This window comes from Poecilia reticulata, linkage group LG16 (genome assembly GCF_000633615.1).
Source record: "Poecilia reticulata strain Guanapo linkage group LG16, Guppy_female_1.0+MT, whole genome shotgun sequence".
In the NCBI taxonomy this organism is placed as follows: domain Eukaryota; kingdom Metazoa; phylum Chordata; class Actinopteri; order Cyprinodontiformes; family Poeciliidae; genus Poecilia; species Poecilia reticulata.
Window position 1 is genome coordinate 28,759,433 of NC_024346.1, and position 26,443 is coordinate 28,785,875.

The 26,443-nt window shown below is 39.8% G+C and overlaps 1 protein-coding gene across 8 annotated transcripts in view; it reads left to right on the forward strand.

The window, feature by feature from the left end:
• Positions 1-26,443, forward strand: part of oxr1a (oxidation resistance 1a) — a 176,355-nt gene that overhangs the window by 98,672 nt on the left and 51,240 nt on the right. The window contains exon 1 of one of the 8 annotated variants that reach the window (XM_008431804.2): positions 918-1,243. The exons of the other annotated variants lie outside the window; for them this stretch is intronic. Coding sequence (XP_008430026.1) covers positions 1,084-1,243 — 160 coding nt within the window. The 5' untranslated portion in view covers positions 918-1,083. Of the gene's footprint in view, positions 1-917; positions 1,244-26,443 lie in introns of those variants that run through there. 8 annotated transcript variants of the gene reach the window in all.

Consider the following 26,443-nt stretch of genomic DNA (forward strand, 5'->3'; position numbering starts at 1 on the left):
TTATTTTCAGATGCTTTATATATTCAGCTAAAGTTTTTAATAACTGTCTTTAGAAGAGAAGAATGGAATAGAAAGCGTTCTTTTCTACTCTGATGTTGAAAATTAGAGTTGACCTATTCATGTTTATTAAATAAAAGGAAAAATTTTAAATTGACAAATTCAAAGTGAAAATGGTCTCTGTCTTTAGAAGCAGAAACAAAAGAAGCAAAGGTCAGATCAGGGCCTACAGTACCCTCTATGGCCAGCAGATGGCGCACATTTCTTGTACGTATGCAGCCATCATCATACAAGTTCAGTCCCGTCCGATTTCCTCGTGTTCTTTGAAACATTTTAGAGGTTTCTTTTGCAGCGTTGGCAGGATGAATAATGTAATTGAGGGTTCCAAGTTCATTTCCTGAGCCTGCTGCCCAATTATCACAACTTTCTTCTGTCCATCACCGTTTTGCTGTCCAGTCGTCATTTCTTCAACTCTCTTCACTTCCCTCCTGCTGCACCAGCAGACATCTCTGGTCTCGGACTTACCGTAACCGTTTCTGCTGTCATTCTCAGAATACTTCACTTATTAAAATCACCTTTACATGTACGACTCAAAAAAAAAAATGAAAATCGTAAAAGTTTTTTTTTTTTTTCAGCAACTCAAATACAATGCAGTTTGCTGTTGGATATTTTTTTTCATTCTATAAAATATTTATTATATTCCTACAATAAGGAAATGCAGATTCCAGCACATGTGAATGCTGAGATTTACATTTTTCAGAGATGTCCACAACAAAAATTACTTAAAAGTTTTAATATTAACATAAAGCTTTCCCCTCCGATAAAGGGATTCCGGTGCTAGTCGCCAGCCAGCAGGCTGACTGAGGGGAGCCTCTCTGTTGACACTCGGGGCTTTAAAAAGTTTCCACGAATGTGAAACAGTTCCTGTTTTGGAGCGTGCAGGGCGCCGAATGCCTTCCAACACCACGGGTTTGAACCTGTGACTTGTTGTCGGCGCAGGTTTTATGGGATGTCCACGCTGGTTTGAAAACTCGTTTAAAGCCTTCGTTGTTTCGGCTAAAAACCCAGCTGCGGGACAGGGCTGTAATGGACTTCATATTTTCCATCACGGGCAGCGGTGCTAGAGTTGTCAGAGACGCCATTTCTCAGAGACTGTGGCCGGGACACGGACAGGAGACGGTCCCGGTTCAACTGCACGGTGCTGGGGAAGCAGTCGAAGACAGGCACACCCTCCACCACAAGACAGGTCGGTTTGTAGTGTTGAGCTATGCTAGTTGACAGTTCGGGCAGGGAGAAACGTTGTTTCCTCGAAACTTTGTGCTAGCTTTTTAAAAAAGAAAGTAGCGTCTAATGTAGTTTCTTGTCCCGGTTTCCGCCCCTTAACGAGTACAGTTTATGCTCATAAATGCTCATAAGTGGAGCAAAAACACAGCTGTGAAGTTGGCTTATGATTCAAACCTCGTGATTTGACGCTATTTCACAACTTTTAAAAAATCTGGCCCTGAGTTCTGCTCAACAGAAATGACATTCTTTCCTGCATCTTTAAACTGTGTTAAACTATTCATATTCTATTCCGGAAATCCTGTCCTGGTTTGACCTGTCTGAGAACTGGAAGGCTTTCTAAGATATTAATGTAAAAAAAAAAACCACAAAACAAGCAAACACAAAAATTGTATAATTCAGAGAGCGTAAAAGTCGCACAAATCACAGGCTATAATTTTTAAAGATTTGCCAGGCAGTCTAAAGTTTTTCAGTTCAGATTTGACTATTTTAAGTGTTTTCCTTCCCTTCATGTAGGCACTGGCACATGCCAACTTCACTGTTAAAACAAACAAACCTTTTGCCTAGTACTTTCAGACATTGCCTACTTGTCAACTCTACACAGAAACAAAGGCCTGCTGGTAATCATATTTTACTATGCATATATACAAGCGTGTATGCACATGCATGCAAAACATGAATAAACATAATTACTGGACCTAGGCTGTAATTGCAGTACAGGTTGCTGCAGGGCCATGCAGAGACAGTTAAAGGGCCACATGCTCAAAGGTTAAGGGTGGCACCTAGCTTTTAAAAGCTTAAAAATAAACCTTTATGTGTTGAATTAAAAACAAAAATGAATTATCACAGCGCTGTCTATCTCGGAATGGAAAGAAAAGCGGAGACTGATAATTCTTCTGCAAGGAGACAAGAAACCAATATTGGCCAGAAAAAAGGCTAATTGGTGCATTCTAGTTCTCAATGTTTTGACCAAGGATCTCCAATGTGTGGCCGATGGGCCATTTGGGGCCCGAGAGTCAGAACTAAACGTGCTGAAGCAGCTTTCAGTTTTTATGCTCCAACACTGGAATAAGCTTCCTGCTCACTGTAAGAGCGCTCACACATTGAGTTTATTTAACAAACCTTTTTATTTGCAGTTGCCTATGCGTAAAAAAAAAAGGTTTTATTCTATTTAATTAATATTACATTTAACCCTTGTGTTTACAAATGGGGTCCAACCGACCCCACACCCTTAAAACCTGTATCATTTGGAACAGTCCTCCACGTTTGCCTCAGTCTTCGCACGCACAAAGGTTAAAATTTTCAACATTTAATCTATTTTTAATCTGCTTGATTTTTTTTTCTTCTTTTTTATCACCTCCGTTATTGCTTATCAGTGGCGATATATAAAAAAAAAAAAATCATTTGCAGCTTCTGCCACCATGATCGACCACAACTACAAGAAGCAGAAGTGAATGCATTACTGTTGACATCAACTTCCAGCTTATCAGATTGCCAGGGGAGGTTAAACCTGATGTCTGTTTACGCGATAAACATCTTCTCTATTGCAAAAAAAAATATTACATCACTTAAGCAGAGCAGTTAATCTGTAGAGACTCGGCTGGAAGCTTTGTGAGCTCAAGCATCTATAGGCTTTTAATTCATCTGATCCACAACAGTTAAGTTAAAAGGTTAGCAGTGCTACGTAGCCGTGAGAATTAAACATTTTCTACTGAGCTAAAACCCAACGATTTACTCCTGCTTTAACTGCTTCCCATGGCTTTACCCTGCATGTAAGCATGTGAATATTACATGTATTTTGCTGCTGTTGCATTTTTTTAAACCAACTTCCTGCTCAGTGTTTTGCCCTCACACTGAAAGTCGAGCTTTCCTGTTTAAAGGGGCAGTATTGTGTAAATCTGACTTTTTTTAAAGTGTTACATTGTGTTATAATCTGATTCCATAATCAAAAACATACCTGTAGTGTTGCTTTGACTTTAATGCGTGTTTGAGAAATTATGTAATCTCCATGACAACCATTCAGCTGTGCAAAAGAGCAAGTAGCTGGTAACTGAGACGCAGCTCCTCAGAGCTGCAGCTTCCAAGCTTCAGCCTCACAGAGGATCCCTCCCCTGCCATTCCTCCACTCGGCTCCTTCAGACTAGCTAGCAGCAATTGGCAAACAACTGGTGGAACTGCATTTCTACAGAGCTCATTACACAAGCTACTTCTCAGTGCAACGCTGGTGAAAACATTGTTAAAGGGTTAATAGAGGAGCCATGTTTTGTTGACTTTCTGAAGGTGGAGTTTCAGAAAGAAAAGGAGTTTTTAAAGAGACAGAGGCCTAATTTCAAAGTGTTAATTATGAAGTTAAATTTATTTTAAGTGATATTTGCCCCCTTAATTCCTTCTTACTAAATTGTGGACAGTCGAGGAGTAGCTTGTCGGTGTCACGTCCTCTGCGGGTCGACCCCGCTGCCTAACAAGCGGAGCGTTCCAAATATTTCCCATCAGCAGTTGGCTCACGCTTAAACCCGCTTGCCAGCCAATGAAGGAGCTCGCCCGGGGGGGCTTCTCACATCAGGGAGCATCTCCACGTTAATGAAGACTGGAGTACTCCCTCTCTCCTTCTGCTCTTGGCCTCTTACAATCATCTTCTGATGTGACCCATCAGTGCGTTTTCTTAGCTTGGAATCAAAATTAAAGAATAAGAGCGTTATTGAAATGAAAGGCATGAAGAGCTCCCGGACCTGTGGGAGTAGAACACTAAAGGCGTCGCGCTATTAGTCGGCTTTAATTGGTTGCTGTGAAAACTTGCAGGGTAAGGGCTCATTCTGAAGTACCAAGGGGTGTGGGGGGTGGGGGGGTGTTCGGCTCAAGCAGAGACATTGGGCTTCAGGGCTCGGTGGCGGACAGGTTAATTGTTCGATCTAATTAGGACAAAGATTAATCAGATGCATGCTCCGCTGCTCTTGAAACGCCACTGATGGCAGTGGGGTTCATTAGCAGTCCCTCCGCCTGTTGTCGCCTCTCCAGCAGCAGTTTGAGACCGGGGGCTGCTGCCCCTCAGTGGGAACAAATGAGACTAGCTAGATAAGAAGTCAGGTACAAACCACGTCACTGACACGGTTGGACATAGAGCTAGGTACATGAAGTGTCCGATGCACCTAATTTACTGTATTTTGACACAGTAAATTTTCTTAAATCCATTTCGATAGTTTTCAACCAGACTTTGCAAAGTTAGCATAATTCATCATGGGAAAAAAAAAAGAAACTTGTAAATTTACAGTTTGCCTTGGACTTTTTTTGCAGATTTACTAAGTCAAGTTTATTTGTACAGTCCATTTCAGCAACAATGAAACAATGAATGATACACACACTACTACACACACGAAAAGTGTTGCTGGACAGTAAATTGTCCCAAAAGTTATTGCGATAAATCATAATGTTGTTTTGAGATCATTTTAAAGTGATATAAATCTCATGGCATAACATTGCATTCTCAAAGGTCAATGAACTCTAAATTTTAATGAACATTTAACACTGGAACAGGTAAATATTTTAAATATCCAAAATAAATAAAACAAAAAATGTAATAATGAAGTGTCTGTAAACACAATTTTCTTTCATAAAAAGGGCTAGTTGAGACCAAAACACCAGACTGAAGATTTTTTATCCTCCAGTTTTTAGAAGAGGGGAAGAAAAGAGAAAAACGCTAAATTATGTAGATGGGAATTATTGAACTCAATTAAACGAATGCGATTAATTGATTTATTGCTTATTGCGACAGGCCTACTAATCAAAGGCAACTCCAAACAGGAATAAGCATTCATTTAAAAAAGCCCAGTGTTTCAGCTGTTTAGCAGTTTTCTGGACGTTTTGCAGAGACATGTCGAATGTTAAGCTCTGTCGGAAAAAGGGGTTCTGGCCTACCAGGACCAGATAAAAGGCAGAAACAGCAGTGCATGTTTGCCTTTCCCTTCAGCTTTATCATATGTCCCATGCAGAGCTGGAGGCTGTGTGGCAACTCCTTGAATGAGATGGAAAGTAATGCAACCGCTTTGTAAATATGGGGAAGCGTCTAAACCTGCAGTTACAGAAACGCAGCATGATGCAGCAGATCTGACCCATCAGCTGCTCCGTCTCTGAAGTAATCGGCAACATAGAAGAACCACAAAAAAAAGCACATGTTGGAAAGTTTATGGATGGAGTTTGCTGTTTGTTTTTAGTTTTGTTGAAATCTAAAAGTAGAAAAAAAAAAGCCTGAAATTTCTTCAATCACGTCATTTTCATTGACACTACGACATAATTTAAGTCATAATCCATTATAAACATTATAAATCTGAAACAATTTGGCACTGATCAATGCAATGCAATGCTAAGAGTTTAGAAGTCTGATAGAAAACGGGAAGTGTTGTGTGCAGGGTTGGACGTTCAATATATCGAATCTCAATAGTCACTGCAAAGTATAAAAGTGTGCATGTTATATATTTAGTAGGCTTTTATATTTTATGTACAATGCACTCAAATCTGGTTGTTTTTACTTTTTTTTTTTTTGTGAATGCTCATTGCTCTTAACAACAACCTCCACACTTGAAGAGAGTTGGTATTGTAGAGCTCACTCTGGTGTGTTCGCTGCTTGGTCAAACGATTGGGATTTTTAGGTTGCTGACCAGGATCAAGCTGAAAATCTTCCAGCTCTGCTCACTAGCCAGATTTTCTGTGCGTCTGTAGTTGGCTCGCCAAGCATCAGTTTTATATATCCTGCTAGAAATAACCTCCAGTTTGTGAAGCTCGCTGAGTTAAGATGCTATGATATCACCCAAATGGATTATTATGCACCCGCACTTTCCATTAATAAGAGATAATTCAGTGGCACCTCTGCGAGAGAGAGCAGGTTCATCCCCCACATCCGCCTGACATTGAGCTCCTCCTGTACCTCTGAGTCGTTCCTGGCCCGCAGGGCGTACGCCCATTTGAAGCTGTTCACGCTCAGCCTAAGGACGACAACTCGACTCCGCCGCAATTATCAGGATGATTCAGAAAGCGCAATCTGCTAACGCTCTCACCGCCGTAATGGAGGATTTTAAGCGCATTAATTTCCAAAAAGTCCTCGAGCGGCTCCTGTTAGTGCGACACCCTTTGCAAGGTGCTCCTAAGACTACTTGCGTCTCTGTTGAGGGGAGGCGTCGGCGACGAGGATCCCTGAGTGGGCCGCGGAATGACAGGGACCACCTATTCTCGCACACCTCTTAGAACTGTGACCAGAGGTTGAACTCGTGATGCGTTCAGGACGTTTGAAGCGGGTTCTTGTTGCAGGAATCGGCAGCAAACACAAGTTGGCAGTTTCCCCTAGCGACAAGATTGATGCTTTAGTGAAGTTTGTACAGTATGATGAAAGCAGAAAACTGACAGTTTCTCGAGGCGTGCTGTGAGAGACCTCGATGTTTGCAAGTCGAATAACGTTACACACTTTATGCTGTAATTGCCGGTCTTCAGATATTTCCACGTCAGCTTTTTTCCTCGTTGAAAAAGCGTTAGACATGTGTGCCGGGTACAGCTGATGTTAAGGGAAGGTAATTAGGATGTGTTCTGAGTGACTCAACTGCTTTTCTTTCATCATCTTTTTGGCACCCTGCCTCAGTAAACATGCAGGTAGTAATTTCCATCACTGGGAAGATGCAGAAATCCAAACCACAGTCCTAAGCTGGCCTGGAAGTGATTTTTACCTTCAGAGGGATTCTTTTCAAAGTTTTACCTTGACTCTGCTGCTTGTGAAGTTTCTGTTTGTGCGGTTTTTACTTGGAGCTTTTACTTTATCTGCTGGTTTTGACATCTTTAATGAGGTTTTATTAATCTCTACAGTGAAATGGGATAACTGACAAATGTCCCACAACTACAGCCTCAACAAAATACAAGGTTTAAAGGGGTGGTGTTGTGTAAAATTGACTTTTTCTTTTACCTCCTGTTGTTATTCCCTTATCAAAAACACACCAGGAGTGTTGCTTTGATTCTTTCATGCATGTTTGAGAAATTGTTTATTCTCCCACGGCAACCATTCAGCTGTGCAAAACACCTGGATGAACCTAGGACCGCCTTCAAGGTGCTACTCCACCTCAGAGCTGCAGTTTCCAGTTTCTTCTGTGAGCCGGAAGCTCGGAAGCTCGGAAGCTCCTCTGTGACTCCCCGACTCAGCTCCTTCAGACTAGCCAGCAGCAATTAGCAAACACCTGGTGGGACTGTGCATCTGATGCACTTATTATAGGAGCTACTTTCTCAGTGACAAGCTGGTAAAAATGTTGTTAAAGGATTAATAGTGGAGCAATGTTGTGATGACTTCCTGAAATCAGAGTTTCAGAAACAGCAGGAGTTTTTAGAGAGACAGAGGCCCAATTTCAAGGTGTTAAATTTCAAGGTAAATTTTTTTTAAGTATATATATATATATATACTTTGATCACTCCTGATCAAAATCTTAAGACCAGTTAAAAAACTACAAGAATTAGCATTTCGCACCATTGGATCTTAAGAAGGTTCTAAGTAGAGCTTCACAATGTTAAAAGAAGAAATCAGCATAAGGGACAAAAACTTTTGAGCAGGGAATTCATTGAAAACACTGCATTTACACTCAAACATGATTTTTTCAGCTGATCAAAAGTTTAAGACCATAGCTCAAAAAACCCCGAAAATCTCCCAAAACAGAAATCAAAGTGTCAAAAAAAAGGACTCAGTAAAGAGTAGCTCCACCATTCTTGTTGATGACTTCAATCGTTTAACCATGCTTGATGCCAGTATTTCCAGGAGGCTAGTGGGAACGTTGCTCCAAGTGTTGAAGATGGCTTCACGAAGGGCATCCACTGTCTGGAACTGATGTCCATTTTTGTAAACTTCCCTTGCCATCCATCCTCAAATATTCTCAATTGGGTTTAGATCCGGGGAACTTGCAGGATGGTCCAAAAGAGTGATGTTATTCTCTTGGAAGAACTCCTTTGTCAGGCGGGCATTGTGAACTGCAGCATTGTCCTGTTGAAAATCCCAATCATTACCACACAGACGAGGGCCCTCAGTCATGAGGGATGCCCGCTGAACATCTCCACATAGCCAGCTGCTGTTTGACGCCCTTGCACAACCTGAAGCTCCATTGTTCCATTGAAGGAAAACGCACCCCAAATCATGATGGTGCCCCCACCACTATCCCGTGTAGAAAACATCTCAGGTGGAATCTCCTTGTCATGCCAGTAACGTTGGAAACCATCAGGGCCATCAAGGTTAATTTTTTTCTCATCAGAGGAGACAACTTTCTTCTACCTTTCAATGTCCCATGTTTGGTGCAAAGTCCAAACGGGGAATTTAGTGGCGTTGAAGAAGACATGGCCTTTGAAGACGTTTTTTGTTTCTGAAGCCCTTCTCTCGCAGATGCCGCCTGATGATTATTGGGCTGCAGTCAGCACCAGTAATGGCCTTAATTTGGGTAGAGGATCGTCCCGTGTTTTGACGGACAGCCAATCGGATCCTGCGGCTCAGAGCTGGTAATTGTTTTGGGTCTACCACTTGACCTTTTTGTTCCATAACCCTCAGGATCATTAAAAAAATGCAAAATGACTGTCTTACTGCGCCCAAACAGCAGCGATGGCACGTTGTGAGAGGCCTTGCTTATGCAGTTCAATGACATGGAATCCAGATTTTTGCACAGCTTTTGGCTTTTAAAGACTATGGTCTTAAACTTTTGATCAGCTGAAAAAATCATGTTTGAGTGTAAAAGCAGTTTTCAGAAAATTTCCTGCTGAAAAGTTCTCGTCTCTTGCACTGATTTTTTTCTTTAACATTGTGAAGCTCTAATTTGGACTTAAGATCCAATAGTGCAAAATGCTAATTCTTGCAATTTTTTGACTGGTCTTAAGATTTTGATCAGGAGTGTGTATATATATATATAGCATTTTTAGCAACTGAAGGTAACATAGTTACTTGATTGTGCTATAAAATGGCACTATGTTCCTGGGAAATACAAAATACTGCCCCTTGGGGAAAAAAATTCAAATCTCTCTGTTGTGGAGGCTGAATTCTCTCTCAGGGAGCATTAAAATGTTATGAAAATATTATTTCACCTGAAATCACAGTTTTATTATCTATTGTAAATTGAAGGATTATAATTGTATCCAAATGGATTTGGACTTTAGCTTTGTTTCTTCCAGTAGCAGTGATGTTTACATTCAGCTTGACAATGTTTTATGTCATTTAGTTAAATAGAGAGTCAGCTGTATCTTATTTATACACTGACATAAATTAAAACAAAGTTTGTTTGGTCCATTGTTTTTTTTTCTCCACTTTGACTTCATCTTCTCAAGTAGCAGAGTTTAGTGATAGCTGGGAGTCCTCCATGTTTTATTTAAAGTTGAGCTAAACTGACCAAAACTCCTAAGGTACGAAATAGTTAAGTGGGGGAAATGAGCAACACTTAGCTTTTTTTTATCTCGTCTATATTTATACAGATATGCCTATAATAAATTAGAATTGTTTAAGGTTGCCAAATTTGGCAAAGTTAGGCAGAAATCTTGATATCTGATTTGTCTCTAAATTGCCATTCACTTAGTATCCGGTATACAGACTATTAAAAAAAATCAGTTCTGTTTGTCTTTTGTTCTGTTGGAGTCTACTATAGCATGTGGAAAAGATGAAGAAAAATCCAACTGTTGGAACAGACAGTTCATCAACATGTCCGATCTCATCCCTCCTCCTCCACAGTGGTTAGTCATGCAGATGGATTTGAAGAGACACTGTCTCCATTTTTTCACTTGATCTCAGCAGACTTGTCTAGCTAAATGGAAATTGCCGTGTGTGTGCTTGTGTGTGTGTGTGTGTGTGTCACAGCCTCTGTTACTGAAGGACCATTACTGTGGTTAGATAGCAGGAGCATTACATTACAGACTTTACAGATCCTCTTGTTTTTGCCCTTTAAAGAAATACGTTAGGGATTTGATGTAACTAACACCACTGCCATAAATAACTTAAAAGGGGATAAATGATGCTCCTTTAGATTTCTCTCTTCCAAAACTCCTCAGTAATGCGGCTCTTCTGCCCACAGTTTTTCTAAATATTTAGAAAAGTTTAATTATCTTCCAACCCATGCCCATCATATGCACAATGGAAACAATGGCACTACCACAGAATGTAACTAGAATGTATCTACAGTCTTCCTTAAATCCACTCTTGGGATTTAAGGAAAATACAGCCATTTACCGCCAAGAACAATAAATGGTGCAACAAAATTAGTTCCTTTGCAAACGAGAACCAATAATGTGGAAAGTAGCATTGTGTTATGGTGTTTTATAGAGATGTGTTGATCAGGTTTTTTCCTGCCGATACCGATACTGATCACCCATGAGGGCCGATCACCGATACCGATCACACTACCGGTTACATTATGTGGAAAAAGGAACCATGAATTCACCTTAATTTAGACAAAAACTTGTTTTTAATAACTTTGTCCAAGAAAAGTTATTAAAAGTTATTAGTTTCCAAGAAGGAAACTAAACAAAACGCATTCTGCAAATTGTACTGCTATCGGTAATACTATCTTTAACAGACTGATAACATATGAAGGCTCTGAAGAGGCTAAATAATGCAAAGTGCCAAAATAAAACCTCTCAACATTGCCAAAAAAATTCAAGTATAAAACTTAACATTCAAAGGCAAATACAGGATCCATTACAATAAACAATCCTGAGTTACTGAATGAAACCTTCCTGATAGCATGGCGGCTAGCTGATTACTGCTACTTCTGAGTGGCTGTTTCTGACTGAGCGGAGTAATTATGCAGAGCAGGGAGGAGATCGATTATTTTTTTAGAGATTATCTGTCTCGTGTTAGGACAGCGAAAGTTTTAATACGTATGTAAAATTTATTTTTTTTTAGGTTGGATGCTGCAGCTTTAAACAGGTTCGGTGTGAGAGTCACTACCAGGTGGAGCAGAAGCGGCGCTCCGTCTGTGAAATATTACTACCTGTAGCGTAGCAGCGGTTCAACAGCGAGAACAGAACCAGCGTCTTACATCGCAGCTCAAAGACTTAAATAATTTCGCGGGTAATTTGTTTAGCTTACTGACCGTAATGCTAATCCGGGGATAGTGTTTGTAGCTGTGCGCTGCTTTACCTGCTATCTGATCCTCCATATGTCTTTTTTACTGCAGTGAGCCTCGATGTAGCCAAACTCCGTCAAGTATGGCATTGTTTTTATGTTGTATTAGCTTCGTTGTGCTGATGCATTTTGACACGCTTCAATTTTCCGCCACAACACGCAAACTTCCCCATTCACTCGGTGCGCTATAGTTTCACATCGCTTAGGATTTGTTGCTGCGCGTTTGCGCAGTGTGAAGGAAAGAGGAGACCAGCTGCACAGGCAGGCTGCGAAATGAGATGCAGGTGATCGGTATCGGCAACAAGAGTCAATGATCGCCGATCATCGATCATGCACTTTTTCACGAAAATCGTCCGATTATGATCGGTGACCGATCGATCAGCACACCTCTAGTGTTTTAGCTTCTGAAGCTGCATTTTCTCAAAATATTTTAGAAACATCAACATACTGCACTTCCCACAGCAATTAAAATTCTGGACAAACCTTAACCAGAGATGCGCAAATCAATCGGCCATCCCCATTAATTGAATACTTCAAAACTAAGAAATTCCACCACTTCCATAAATACATCATATTTTTTGGTCCACTTGTATGAGGTTACAACTGAAAGAAGATGCTTCCTACATTGATTTGACTGAAGGCTGGTTTGGAAACCTTATGCCTACTACAGATAGCCAGATAACACATCAATACAAATTGCTAAATTTAAACAAAATCTGCTAATGAACACCTTCATAAAACCACTAATCAGTACGGTTGTTATGTAAAGACATTCATGGCTTTTTCACTCCTGATACTTGGGTAGGCTGAGCTTGACTGGGGAACAAGATTTCAACATTTGTTTCAACATTTTTGTGTCAAATGAACCAACCTTTCGAGCAACCTGTTGACCCCCTCACCAGTGGTGGCACTTCACCAAGAACAACTGAAGGAAAGGACATGAAAACCTCTCAACAAGACACTGAGCGCAACTTTCTTGTAAATGTAAACAAAAATGGAATGGTGTCAGATTTTAGCAGTTGTAGGATTTCTCTTTTGTTGTTGGCAAAAGACCACAAGTCATTTCCCCCGCTAGCACTTGATTCACGTGTTTTGGTTGTATTTACCCAGAATGTCCTGTGCTGTAGTCCGCCTCCTGCTTTTGTGCGTTCTATAGTCACCTTGGCGTTCTAGACAAACCAAACTAAAATTTGATTAAAGCGCACTAAACAGGGCTGGTGTGAATGCACCCTCAAGTCTAAAGTTGCACAGCAGTAAACATCAAAAGATGGCCACCATTAAGCACTGAAATCTTAAAGTGAAGTATTTGGTGACCCACATACTCCTCCTTGCTTTAGACCTCAGTACTGGACTCCATATCTCTACATTTGTGGCCGGTGGCTTGTTCAAATCTTGACTTAAGAACAGGACTGTTTGCTTTTAGCTCCATAAATCCTGATAATGCAGAGTTACTGTTCTTCAGAGCTGATGTAATCACTTTTCTGCTATTGATCCGTGCTGTAACCTGAGAGGTTAGCGTTGCCGCTGTGATGCTACTGACGAGTACCAGGATTTACTGCCAAAATGTGCTTTTGTAATGCAGACTGTACAAGTTTTTGACAGCCCTACTCTATTGTTTCCTGTCTTTGTGGCGGCGTTCTATGACAAAGCCAAGGCAACAATTATTTTCTTCATTCTGTGCCGAAAACGGTTGTGAGCGCTTTGAGTGCTTAAGGCAAATCATCATGAGTGATGCTTGTTGTCATGGTAAAGATAAAATGAAAAAAAAAAGCAGAAAAGTGAGTGTACATGATGTACAAGTGTATAGATAGTATAGAGATGGTGCTGCTATTGACTGAGCTAAATCATGGCAAACAGAGCTCAGCCATTCATCGACTCCTACATTAACGCAGTCACACGCTTACCTTCACTGTTGACTTGGAGACAGTTATTGTCCAACATGCAATAACCTTAAAGCTAATGTAATTGGCAAACCTGAAGGATGAATGTATACTGAGGAAGAGGCTTTGGGCTTTAACATGACAAAATTTTCCTGTTTCTTCTTGGTTTTCCTAATTGGTTGTAGCTGCTTAGCATGCCAGATACACCACATATGAAGTAGGTTTTAATCTGGCTCAGTATGGATACTGGTGAGGATTTGTCATAAATTAATGAATAATTTTTTTAGTTCTACAGACAAATTCTTAAATAGGCAGGGGTCCACTGGATAAAAACATCCGATTTGGGATGAACATGGCCTGTAGATCTGAATGTTTGTTAATTTGATCGTGCAAGTCTCCCATTAAGCCAAATGACAATTTTGATACATTTTATTTATGACTATATTCTAAAAAAAAGATTTTTGGCACCCAGTCCAATATCATGGTTCTTACTCCATACTGCTTGGCTCTGCCCGTTTTTACCGTTGCAATGGCTGGAACAGTTAATAAGAGAAGTTGCTTTGCTTTTCTTTTTAAAGGGGCCAGGGAAAGGCATTGATGCCTGTTAATTAACCTCTGTAATTGCAAAAATTCCCTATCTGTTCTAGCTGAATTATTTTCTTCTCATAAACTAATCAGTTAATTGGCTAATTGCTTTTGGTCTCTTCTGGTAAACACAATATGTAGAGGTTTTGCTGTGTCAGTGCCCCCCCCCCCATATTCAACCATAGAAGCACAACAGAAGAAGCCTTCCCGTTTTATATTGTATATATATTTTATATTTCCTTTATTTAACCAGGTAAACCCCATTGAGATCCAGATCTCATTTTCAAGAGGGACCTGGGCAGAAATCTGCAATACACAGCAACCTGGTTACAAAAGAAAATTAATTAATACATATGCACAAGTATAAAATAATTTAAAAACGGTGACGCTGTTTAAAAGAATCTCATTGCCTGTTTTTAAGAGTAGTTCAAAATAAGTCCAGAGAAATCAATTCTGACATCTTGATTTCAGACTAGAGCTGATTCCAGGCTGTAGGAGCATCACACTGAAAGCTTGCTCCCCTTTTTCAGTTCAGAAACGTGGAACATGCAAAAGAAAAATGTTGTTGGAGTGTAAAAATTGGGAATTAACAGATCTATGTAAAAGAGAGTTTAAGTATGCTGGAGCCAAGCCGAGTAGAGATTTATAAGTCAGGATCATCAGGTGATTGTTTCTCCGTACGCTTAAAGGAGGCCATTCAGCTTTTGCACACAGCTCACAATGATGTGTGAAACGTCTGCTACCAGTTACAAACCTTAAAGCACAATGATAAACGGTATTTAATGACTGAAGGCATTTGGTCGAAGCATATAAAACATCACCATAATCCAGGAGTGGCAGGAATGTTGCACCTACCAATTTACTTCTAGCTTTAAGAGAAAAACAAGATCCATTTCGGTAATAAAACCCAATCTTCATTTTCAGTGTTCGTAGCAAATTTGCTATGTGATTTTTAAAAGAAAGTTCTTAATCTAAAATAAAGCTAAGATATTTATAATTACTGACAAACTCAATGTATTCCTGCAGCAGTTGTAAGCAGTAGAGGGATTTCTGGTAGTTTTCTAGAGTGTGAAAAAACCATTGCTTTTGTCTTATCCACATTCAAAACCAACTTCAGAGTTTGTAAGCGGATTTGAACTACATTAAAAGCAGACTACAAATACTGAATTGCCTGTACAAGTGATGAAGAATAGCAGTAAATTACTAAATCATCTGCATAAAAACGTTAAAAAGCATTTGAAAGATTTTCACACAAGTTATTTATATAAATAGAGAATAAAAGTGGGCCCAGAACTGAGCCCTGTGGGACACCATTTAAACTCGTATGAATAGAAGAAGTGAAGCCGGCCAATTGAACTCTCTGGGTTCTGTTTGACAGGTAATCAGCTACCCACATGGTAGCTTGATGTGAGAACCCAATTCTATGTACAATGTCAATTAAAAGCGTGTGATTTACTGTCAAATGCCTTTGATAAATCAATAAACAGAGCAACACAATGCTTTTTGTTATCAAGAGCCTGAATAAGATCATTAATAACCTTTAAAGTAGCAGTAACAGTACTGTTTTTTTCCCATAAAACCAGACTGTACATTTTGTCGAATTGGAATCTAACAAATTCTTCAATTGATCTGCAACTAATTTTTCAAAAATGTTCTTAGGATACATAGTTTAGAAATTGGTCTATAATTGTTTACCTGTGACAATTCTCCACTTTTGAATAGAGGCAAAACAAATGCTGATTTCCAGACACTAGGGATTTTATTAGAGATTAGACTTAGATTAAAAATATGAGACAATGACTCTGCTATAAACTCTGCAGCTAATTTTAGAAAAAAAAGGATCCAGGTTACCTGGCCCTGCCGATTTTTTGGTGTCTATGTTTTTCAATTCCCTGAGAATCTCAGTTGTACAAATAAGACCAAATTACACATTAAGAAACTAAACAGACAAATTAATCTACTTCAGCATCTCTCTATTTGACATTTCCTCCCAAACTAAGCCTTCTGCTGACAAATGTTTCTCAATTGCAGCTTTTTCATCCAATAATGTTTTTGCTATTTAGTCTGTAGTAGGTTTGTCACCATGGAAACAGTCATGTACACGTTAAGAATATTAATGTTGCAGTACGCTATCATGACACACCTCAGCGCAGATCAGTCTCCATTTTAACACTGACGACTCGGCAACAATGCATCCAGTTTGTGAGACGAGGTGATGCACGATACCACCGGGTTCACCAGAGTCAGATCAGGCCAGATTTGCAATACATTGTGAAGCTTCAGTTTTAAAGAATCTGCAATCAGTGTAAAATACTTTGATCCCGTTTGACTTTATTACTACTATGGTTCATTTTAAGGTGATTCCTCCAAAAGACAAAAAAAAGGTTTCACAAATTCCCAACCTTCAAAGAATCACTGTTCGAAGTAGGACAATGAAATTCAAGTTTGACCCGTCTTTAGAATTTTTTGTTCAATGACGGATGATCAAATGCAGTCCATGTTTCTTGGAAAATAAATCAAATACTTCATTTTATCATCAGTACTATGGTACAAATGAGAGGGAAATGGCAACATCAATTACCACCTGCCATTAACTTGATCAGCCTATTGCTCTTTACAGATTCACTTAACTGTTTTACACAAAACTGCTAACTGGAAACTGAGAGTATTGAGTGGGAAAAAGTTCTACATTTAGACGGCACTATGAAGACCCATTAAATCTGTAGTCATAATGCGAGGGCGCTAGATTTCACTGTGATTTTAACATGTAGTCGAAACATGCATGCGCTATGACCCTCAGCTTCCAACTCACTAGCTTTCACCTTATTTAGAAAACGGTAATTAGTTTCTGATGAACCAAATGTTAATGTCACACGTAAATTTCTTATCAGAAGTTGTGTTAAGCTGAGCAGGCTAAGTAGCACACACAGTACAGTGTCCACCATTGTTTTTGTTGTTTTCGTCCTGTGCACTTTTACACCTGCGGGTTACTTCACACCTCCTGCCTATTTGTGTATTTTATCGTAGAGCACATCTAAAATATTTGAATGAAGTTATGTTTTTAGAGGGCATCTCAAGTATTCACAGTGTAAGCAACGTCCTGTTGTTATATTGGGCTAGCCCTAATCTAGTACATCATGCTACTGATATTGAGATTTTAAATCCACTGTCGCAAACCTGCTTCAATAAAAGTCAGTCTTCAAAACTCCTTATTGTACCGAAACAATAAGGTACAAGTGGTGGTTTGTTCCACTTCAGCACCACTGAGGCTATTAATGTGATTTGCAGATGTACAATGTAATAAATCACTAAATGATTATTATTAAGTCTGGAGGAAAATTTGTCTGCACTAAGCTCTGATGTTTGTTCATGAAAGTAAAATCATTTCCATTAAGCAAATTAAAGAAGTTTGCATAAACTGTTCACTGATGCATTTTTAATTAAAATGGCCTCCTCTGCTTAACACGATGAGACCAGAGGGCAGAGCCCAGACATTAAGTAGAAGCAGGAATGAAGAGTTGGATCAAGTCCAGCTGCCGTTTACTCTATATAGTCTGACATACAACATGCTTCTGCAGGAGGCAATGTCCTGTTTTACCAATGTTTACACGTGTCGTACTTCAGGCTGATTCAATAATCCCGTATGATTCACCATGGTTCAATATGGAACGAACATTTTCCAGCAGGATGATGAGAAAAGTTTTTAATTATGGAGGACAAGCTGTTGTAGTGAGCCTGACAGAGTTTCAGGTTATTCTCTCATTCATCGTGTCGCTGCCAACTTCCCGTCATATAGTTGGAGGTAGGGAATGGAAACTGCTGTGAAATGTTAAATCTGCTAGGTTTTATAAAAATATATACTGCTCAAAAAAATAAAGGGAACACTTAAGTGTTCACTTAAGTGTTTAAGTGTTCCCTTTATTTTTTTGAGCAGTGTATTACCAATGATGATGTGAATGTAAGATCATTTGCTCAAAAAGTAGGATGTCTCCCAACAAAAATGAATGGGAAGAACGGGTTAGGATCGTACTTGATAGGAACTCCTTGGGGTTCCAGTTCAAGTCTGGGTCTCCTGTTTCTGTCTGTGCTACCACCACCTGCTCTTGTCTTTTATTTATTTTTTTGGCTGAGATGTTTGTGTTTGAAACGTAGGAAGAATAGAGAGTGAGTAATAAAGTTTGCGTGGCACAGTTAATGCACAGAGACGATCAGACTGGGGATAGAGCTGATTCCAATCTTTTTCTGTAATTTCACTAAAACAGCATAAATCCAAAGTTGAAGATTTGTGAACAGTTTCCGATGGCGATATAAATTTTAGTCAACTTAGTTTGAATTCACTGTGGAACATTGAGACTTCCTGTTATGCCCGGTTTACATCGCAAGATTTGAAACTTATATATGAGAGATATATGAGTTTCTTCTCATATTCATGCCCTCTGCTTTAACGTCCTTATTGAATGATGTAGCCATTTTTTAACAAAATTGTATTGTTCAGATAAGTAAAACTTGGTCAATCTTAACCGGTTTTTATTCACGCCCTGTAAATAGAAACGGAGCGTTTTATTATTTATTTGTAAATAAAAACAGGGCGTTTTTATTTACAGGGCGTAAATATGGAAGTGGGTTTTTCATGTGGTATTTTTTTGGACATGTGATAATGGTAGTGATGTCATAAGTCCGGTCATGGTTTTTTTTTTTTTTTTACGGTTGTCAAAAAGGAAATATATCTAGTATTGGAGAATATCGGTTATTGTCCAAAACGGCAATATTAATATATCTCCATTGATCCATCCCATCATGCTTCAATTTCATGATTTAAAATTTTTTTACTTTTCTCCATATAAATGTTTTCTAAGCTTGATTCTGGAAAAAAGGGTGCTACAGAAACAAAGCTCACATAGGTGTGTACAAAAGAAGTGAGCCAGGAAAACAACCGGGGTGAGATTAGTTGACAGGGGAAGAGCGTTAATGAGGGGGCGGGGCAGATCCAGCTCCTCCTGTTCTGAGGCGGGATCCCGCTCACACTTCGCCACACACAAAAAGTGCAATTCCGCAAAGTTTCTAATAAAAGGCGAGTGGCGCTCTGTAACGTAGAGCTGAGGAGTCCTGAAACTGTTGGCAAACTGTGGTTTCCCATCTCCCTGTGGTTCTCTGTGCTTCAGTAGACGTCTCCACCACGACGTCGCTCACTACCAGGAAATGCTGCTGCTTCTAACTGCTGCTTAACAGCTGCACCACAGTACTCGTGTCTTTACTTTATTGAACACATTTTGCCCTTTCCTTCCATTAGGTCACGCTCACAAGCTTTCTGAGGCTATCGATAACGACAATTATTTGCTCTTGTTAGTGTGATGCATCGCTTTTATATTTTCACGCCGCAGCGCAAGAGATAATTGGAGCATTCATATGTGTAATTGCTTTCCTGCACCTTGGGATATATTTACGGTTTTACAAAGTTTATAGAAAAGCATCGCTGCTTTGCTTTTATTGTGAACTGGTGGTGTAAAATATTCCAGCCGCAGCCTTTTAAATGGAAGCACCTTATTGACGGAGCTGGTTGTGTTGGACTGAAGCCACATATGAAGTATAGAGACATGTTTCATCTACCCTGGTTTTAACACCAGCAGCAGTATTAGATCTAATGTCTCATCAGGTCTCCCAGTTGAATGACATTACAGTCGTAAATGCTATAAACGCTCATTAAATCGCCACTAAAAACCAAGTGGACACGCAGTAAATGTGTGATGTCCGATTCATGCCCTGCCTCACACTTTTATCCAACATTTTTTTAAACCAATAAACGCCGGAGCACAATGTTTATCCTCTGACGTCTCTCAGGAATAAACGGTGAAGCCATGATGTTTTTTGTGTTGTGAAGCAGGGCTATTATTGCTCTACCTGCACTGGATTGGATTTGAGATTGAACTTAATGGTGAGCTAATTCAGTTTTTTAAATGTTTTTTTTAATACGTGGCTTAAGGGTTTCTGTCTTTTACAGGCAATCATAAACCGTGCCGGCAGGGCTGCTGCTGTTCACCACCTTTAATGGCATTAGATGCTGAAGGCAAAGCTTGTTTCCTGGGGTCTCTGGAGCCAGGCTCCCCCTCCTCTCCCTGTCAGAGGAAAGCAAACACCTGTAGCTGTAGGTCGTGTCAAGTAAGATGGAAGGAATAGAACGGGCATTAAATAGCGTTTCTACCAGAAAGGTAACAATTTAATGATGTAAAGCACTTTGAAATGCCTTGTTGCTGAAATGTGCTATACATATAAAATTTGATTGATCAATCAGATCATAAAAGATTGTAATTGTTAAAATCACAGGTTGTAACCATGCAAATATGCTTTTTTGTTCCACAATAGCGTGGGAGTGGAAACTCTGTCTAAAGCGGTTGGCTTTTGCAAATGGTGCACTATAACCCTGACCTGAAGGTAAAAGACTAAATAGTTTGTGACCAGAATGTATGAAGACATACATTCATCAACGTTGATGAAGAAAATGACTGGGTTGATTTTGATGACGCTGAAGTCCACAAACCGGATTCCGTCTTCCTCGGGTTCAGAGAAGCTCACCACTGTCCCTCCTTGGATTGCCAACTTCGGAGAGAAGCCTCCATTTGTTCTGAGCGAAGTTGTTTAGCACCTGTTCAGCACGGCTGTGGTGCAGAGCCTTTCTCTGCTGTTGAAAGGGGAGGAATTCTAAAAATACCATCTGGGGAAGGCTGGCTGCATACAGCCAGGAGGCAGGGGAAACAAGGCAGCGCGGGGAAATTGGCTGCTTGTGTATTCTATCAGCCCCAAAAGGGAATGTTTGTCATGAAGTCGCCTGCTTGAGGTTTTCATGGCTGTTTACAAAGCGAAGGGGGGCTGTATATTTAGCTGCCGTGATTCATGCTCAGCAGATTGCATGGCTACAAAACACAGCAGGATTTTTATTTTATTTTTTTGTCATGGTTGTAGTGGGTCCATCTTGTATTATCTTAGTATTATTCAGATTATAAGTAGATAATAACTGTAAATACTGATTTCAGCTGATTCTGATTAGCGATGCACTTTTTTCACTTCTGATATCAATGCAGATATCTGAGGTTTAGTTTACCGATCTGAGACAGAAAAACAGCTGAATTGACTTAAAACATTTCTTTTTTTAAACAGACAGAAATGTACTGAATTACAAATTTATTTGATAACTTTGCACCAGTACATCACACTGAAATACCCCAATAGCTTCACAAGCCTGGTCAAACATGAAAAATTCAGTTCAGATTCAAAAATACTTTATTGGTCCCAAATGGAAATTAAATTTCGTTGTTAACTCAAATTAATTCGGAATTCTTCAGAGAGTTACTGTAGATGTTGATGGCTGTGGGCAGGGAAAATATCCTGTAGCAGACTGTGTTGCGGTGATTTTAAAGACGCCTCTGACTACAGACGCTCTGGTTGTCTAAGACAATTTCATGAAGAGGATAGTCAGGGTTGTCTATCATTGAAAAAAACAAAATTAAATAAAAACACAGCCATAATTTGTTCAGTCAGTGGAATTAGAAATATAACCGCCAATGTAAAATAAATCATAAAGCAAGATGTCGTTTAGAGCAGGAAACCTAGAATTGGACTGAATAGATCTGCCCTTATGACTTTGAAACGCTGTCACCGATACCCGATATAGATTTTTTTTTTCAATTTTCCCACCAATACAGATATTAATATCTGATTGGCAATATCCTAATTTATCTTCAATAACTGTAATGAATGCAGTGTTAAATTAATTTCACCTGTACTGTATGAATCTTATTTGTGTTGTCCAAAGTGCCTTGACATCACTCTTTTATTAAAGTATATTTTGAAAACATTGAATCGAATCAAACATTAGATTTCTTACTGTTTTTAAAGCCAGAGATCCTGTTTGGGATTTTAAACCAGGATGGTATCAGGGAGTGAGAAGTGAGCTGTTGGCTTGTGACGAAGCCCGTCCAGCTTGATGAGAGGCGGCCTTTGTTTTCCCTGACACACAGCAGCTTCTTTCAGCCTCGTGCCAGTCTCAAAGCCTCCTTCTCACAGTTGACCTCCCCCCACCCCAGTTCTTGTAATTGAGTCGCTAACGAGCCACTCAGAAAGGCTTTTATTGGAAATGACAACAGTAAAAACGGCTCGACACCAGCTGGAGAAACTGTTGTTTTACTCCAGTGAGCAACAAATTGGATAACTAGGGAGTTCCGTTCACCTCTGTAAAGATTTATCTTTTTGGGGGCGGGGGGTTGTTACCCACTGTGTGGTTGAGCAAATATAACTGCATTATCCAGACTGCCGTCAACCAGCGGCTCATTTCATCGTGCATCTCCTGTGTGACCTCTGCATACTCCAGTTGCTTCTGACTTTGGCATTTCGACTGAATTGTGTTGTGTAATTGTGATGCATGGCATACGGTGGTGATGGATACAAGCTGTGTTCATGTGCAGGTCATTAAATTTAAAATAAATTAAACAAAATTATCTGCGGGCTGCACAGTGGCACAGTTGGTAGAGTTGTTGCCTTGCAGCAAGAAGGTTCTGGGTTCAATTCCCGGCCCCGGTCTTTCTGCATGGAGTTTGCATGTTCTTCCTGTGCATGCGTGGGTTTTCGCCGAGTATTCCGGTTTCTTCCCACAGTCCAAAAACATGACTGTCAGGTTAATTGGCCTCTCCAAATTGTCCCCAAGTGTGAGTGTGTGTGTGCATGGTTGTGTGTCTCTGTGATGCTCTGCGACAGACTGGCAACCTGTCCAGGGTGACCCCGCCTCTTGCCCGGAACGTTAGCCGGAGATGGGCACCAGCAACTCTCCCGACCCCACTGAGGGACAAGGGTGTAAAGAAGATGGATGGATATTTGCAAGGTTTCATACTCTTGAAACCTTGCCGATTGCATTGAGTCAGTGGACAGTTGCTTTTATCTAGTCGTTGACTTTGCAGTAATCCCTCATTTTGAGCTTGCAGACGGGAAGAAACCTGCAGCAGAACCGGACCCTGACTCGGTGTGATCAACATGTTGTGATAGAAATTAGTTTTCATCTCCAATTCCCGAAATCACATCATTGCACTCAAAAGGGGCACTATGTTGTGACCTTAATGCAGACACTAAATTATTTAATTACTCAATTCAGTTACCCTTATTTGGTGATCACCAGTCAAAGTTTTCTTTGTCTACCTAAACAAAGAAAACAAATGCTTTGGCCTTCTTGAAAAAATTTAACTTTTTTCTTTAAAAACAAAAAAGGCTAATTTATTTGCAGCACATTTCAGTAACAAATCAGTTCAAAGTGCTTTACACATTACAAACATGATACAGTTACCAGTTATGACATAAGCAATAAACATAACACTTTGCCAACAAGATTATCAGGCAAATAGGCAACATATACATTTATCAATTTTCCAGGTATTATGAAAGAGGCAGCAGTAAGCAGGTAGGTTTTTAGTCTTGGTTTATGCAAAGCTGTTTCAGCAGTTTTGCAGTTTTCTGGAAGTTTGTTCCAGATTTGTGGTGCGTAGAAGCTGAATGCTGCTTCTCCATGTTTGGTTCTGGTTCTGGGGATTCAGAGCAGAACCAGGACCAGGAGACCTGAGGGGTCTGGAAGGTTGATTCACCAACAGCAGATCTTTAGTGTATTGTGGGGCTGCGCTGTTCAGTGATTTATAAACTAACAGAAGTACTGCTGCAGTAGTTGGTGCAACTAAACATGAACGTCCTGGATCTTGCTGGGACATTAGTGCTTTAATCCAGGAAATGTTCTTCAGCTGATAGAAGACTGACTTTGTAACTGTCTTTACTGTGTATTCAAGGATGAGAATATGAGGTTTAAGTGGACTGGTTTAAATCTTTCCTCTCCAATCGACTGCAATGTGTTAGCCTTGGCAAGGCCAAGTCCCAGGCTGTCTCTGTCTCCTGTGGTGTCCCAAAAGAGTCAGTCCTTTTCCCTCTACATGCTGCCTTTGAGCCAAATAATTAATCAGCACATCATCTCCTTCCACTGCTATGCCGACGATATACAACTTTACATTAGAACTGGAGCTCCATCATCACCATTTTCACTCACTGCCTTCACCACCTGCCTGGGAGACATAAGGACGTAGATGAATCAGAACTTTCTTCAGTTAAACTGCTCCAAAACTGAGGCCATGTTGATCGGAACACCTCACCAGGTTCAATCTTCAACTTTGACGACTATTTTCTTTTCTGGACAAGACATCCCCCTTTCCACCACAGTTACAAATCTTGGAGTTAGAATGGATTCTCATCTTACATTTGAAAATCACATTAAGCATTTATTTAAAACCTGTTTCTTTCATCTTTGTAATATCTCCAAAATTCGTCCATCTCTCCCTTTCTCTGATGCCAAGACTCTCGTCCATGCCTTTGTCTCCTCCAGGCTCGACTACTGCAACTCTCTGTTCTTTGAAATCCATAAAAAACATCTTCAGAAGCTTCAATACATCCAAAACAGCGCAGCCAGGATTCTATTGAGAGTCCGGAAATCTGCCCATATTACACCGATTCTGCATGATCATGATATCTGAAGGACCTTCTCATTCCACATGAGAGGCAGGAAATCATCACATCTTGCATCTTCTACCTGCTCCTTTTTGAACAAATTTTGTAAAATTGCATCCGAATGAGTGATTTTTTTTTTCTTTCTGTTTTTAATGTTTATTGTCTGTTTGAAATAAAATAAATAAATCCTGTAAATATTCTTCAGGTGATAGAAGGCTGACTTTGTAACTGTGTTTGTGTTTCTGAAAATTCAGGTTAATCTTCAGTTAATCACTAAAACCAGACTTCAAACCTGATCAGTAATTTTTCTAGCTGAAATAGCTGAAGCTGTGTGCTAAAAAGAAGCAGTGCAACAGGTTTTCCTTTCAAGAAACTATAAACCTGAGCTGTTTCCACTTCAAGAGGCCATTTCTGTGTTCTGCAGCGTGCCTGAACAAAAGCGTGCAGAGAACGCTAATTTCTTCTGTGGGTCATTTTTTAATTGCAGACCAATCACAGAATCACCATGTTCCATCACCCCTGCTGCTAATGCATATCTGCTTTTCTCCTCCATTGCCCATCTGTCTGGCTTTTTTCAGCCTGCTTCCTCCCGCTGCCCCTACTCTGTTATTTCAGCTATTTTGAAATATGTGCCCACTTAAGTAGAGCGCGCTTCATGTTAAAAACCGTGTTTGCGGTGGGATCAAAAGCATTAAGTTGGGCTGGAAGTTGCTATCCGCTGCACTGGAACGACCCACAGTTGAACAAAAGACTTGCTCGGATTATATTTCGGAACAAGGCGGCGTGAAATCAGAGATGTGACGCGTCGCCTCCAAATAGCAACACAAACCCGATCATTCCCAATCGGCAGCCCCTGCTATGTATTATTTTACGGAAAGCAATCATTCTTCCAAGGTTTTCATTTAGATGCTGAATAATTGATTTGGTATATACTCACGGTTTGTGCATACACTGCGTTTTATCAATGCAAAATATTCATGCTACAAGCTATTTAAAGTTAAAATGAAGATCTTATTGCACAGAGAAATAAGCGGTCACAGTGCTAAGTAACCCGCCTTCAAAGTGAATTTATTCATGAAATGTATTACAATGATGTATCTAAATTGTTGTTAGTTTACCCTGTTATTAGTTTATAAATCACTGAACGGTTTAGACCACAATACCTTAAAGATCTGTTATTGTTGTACCAACCGTCTAGACCCCTCAGATCTTCTGGTTCTGGTCTGCTCTGCATCCCCAGAACCAGMACCARACGAGGAGAAGCAGCATTCAGCTTCTATGCACCACAGATTTGGAACAAACTTCCAGAAAACTGTAAAACAGCTGAAACACTGGGTGCTTTTAAATCTTAACTTAAAACCCACCTGTTTAGAGTTGCTTATGGCTAAATTAGGGTTAGAGTGTGGGTTTTGATGTCTTCCATGTTTTCAGATTGGTCAAAATTTTTACATTTATATTCAGTGTTTCTGCGTACAGATGCATCTAGTTTTTTTTTTTTATTTCTTTCCTATATTCTGAAAGAGGTTAGGGTTAGTTCAGGTTAGCACTTTTTTTTAGCAAGTAAGAAACTCTTTGCTATTGTGCTCACATGTTTTACACTTTGTCAATTAGCTTTGCATGTCTAAGGGGTGAAATAGGTGCACCCTCCAAAGTGATTAGCTGTCAACATCTGGTCTGCGTGGAAGACGGTTGTGTAATAAACATCCACAAATTACTGAACAGATTTTAAAATGTCATGAAAACTCTTAGAAAATATGCAAAGTCGAAAAGTCGGCTAACGTGAAGAAAAAAAAAATGGTGAAAATGATGTCTGTTTACCAGTGATGATCCAGCTCTAATGATGCTCCAGTGTTGATTTTAGGAAAGTACGCCCCCGGTATTTTAACAGCTCTGATAACACCTGAATCAGCTCTGATCACTTCCTCTCTTTCTCATACTCTGCCAGGCAGTCCCAAGTCCCAGAAATAGCAGCACTGGTGTATGAGTCATGTTTTTGATTTTATATATATATATCATATTCATATTTGAGAAGTCTAAGTATATAGACTTAGACTTCTCAGATATA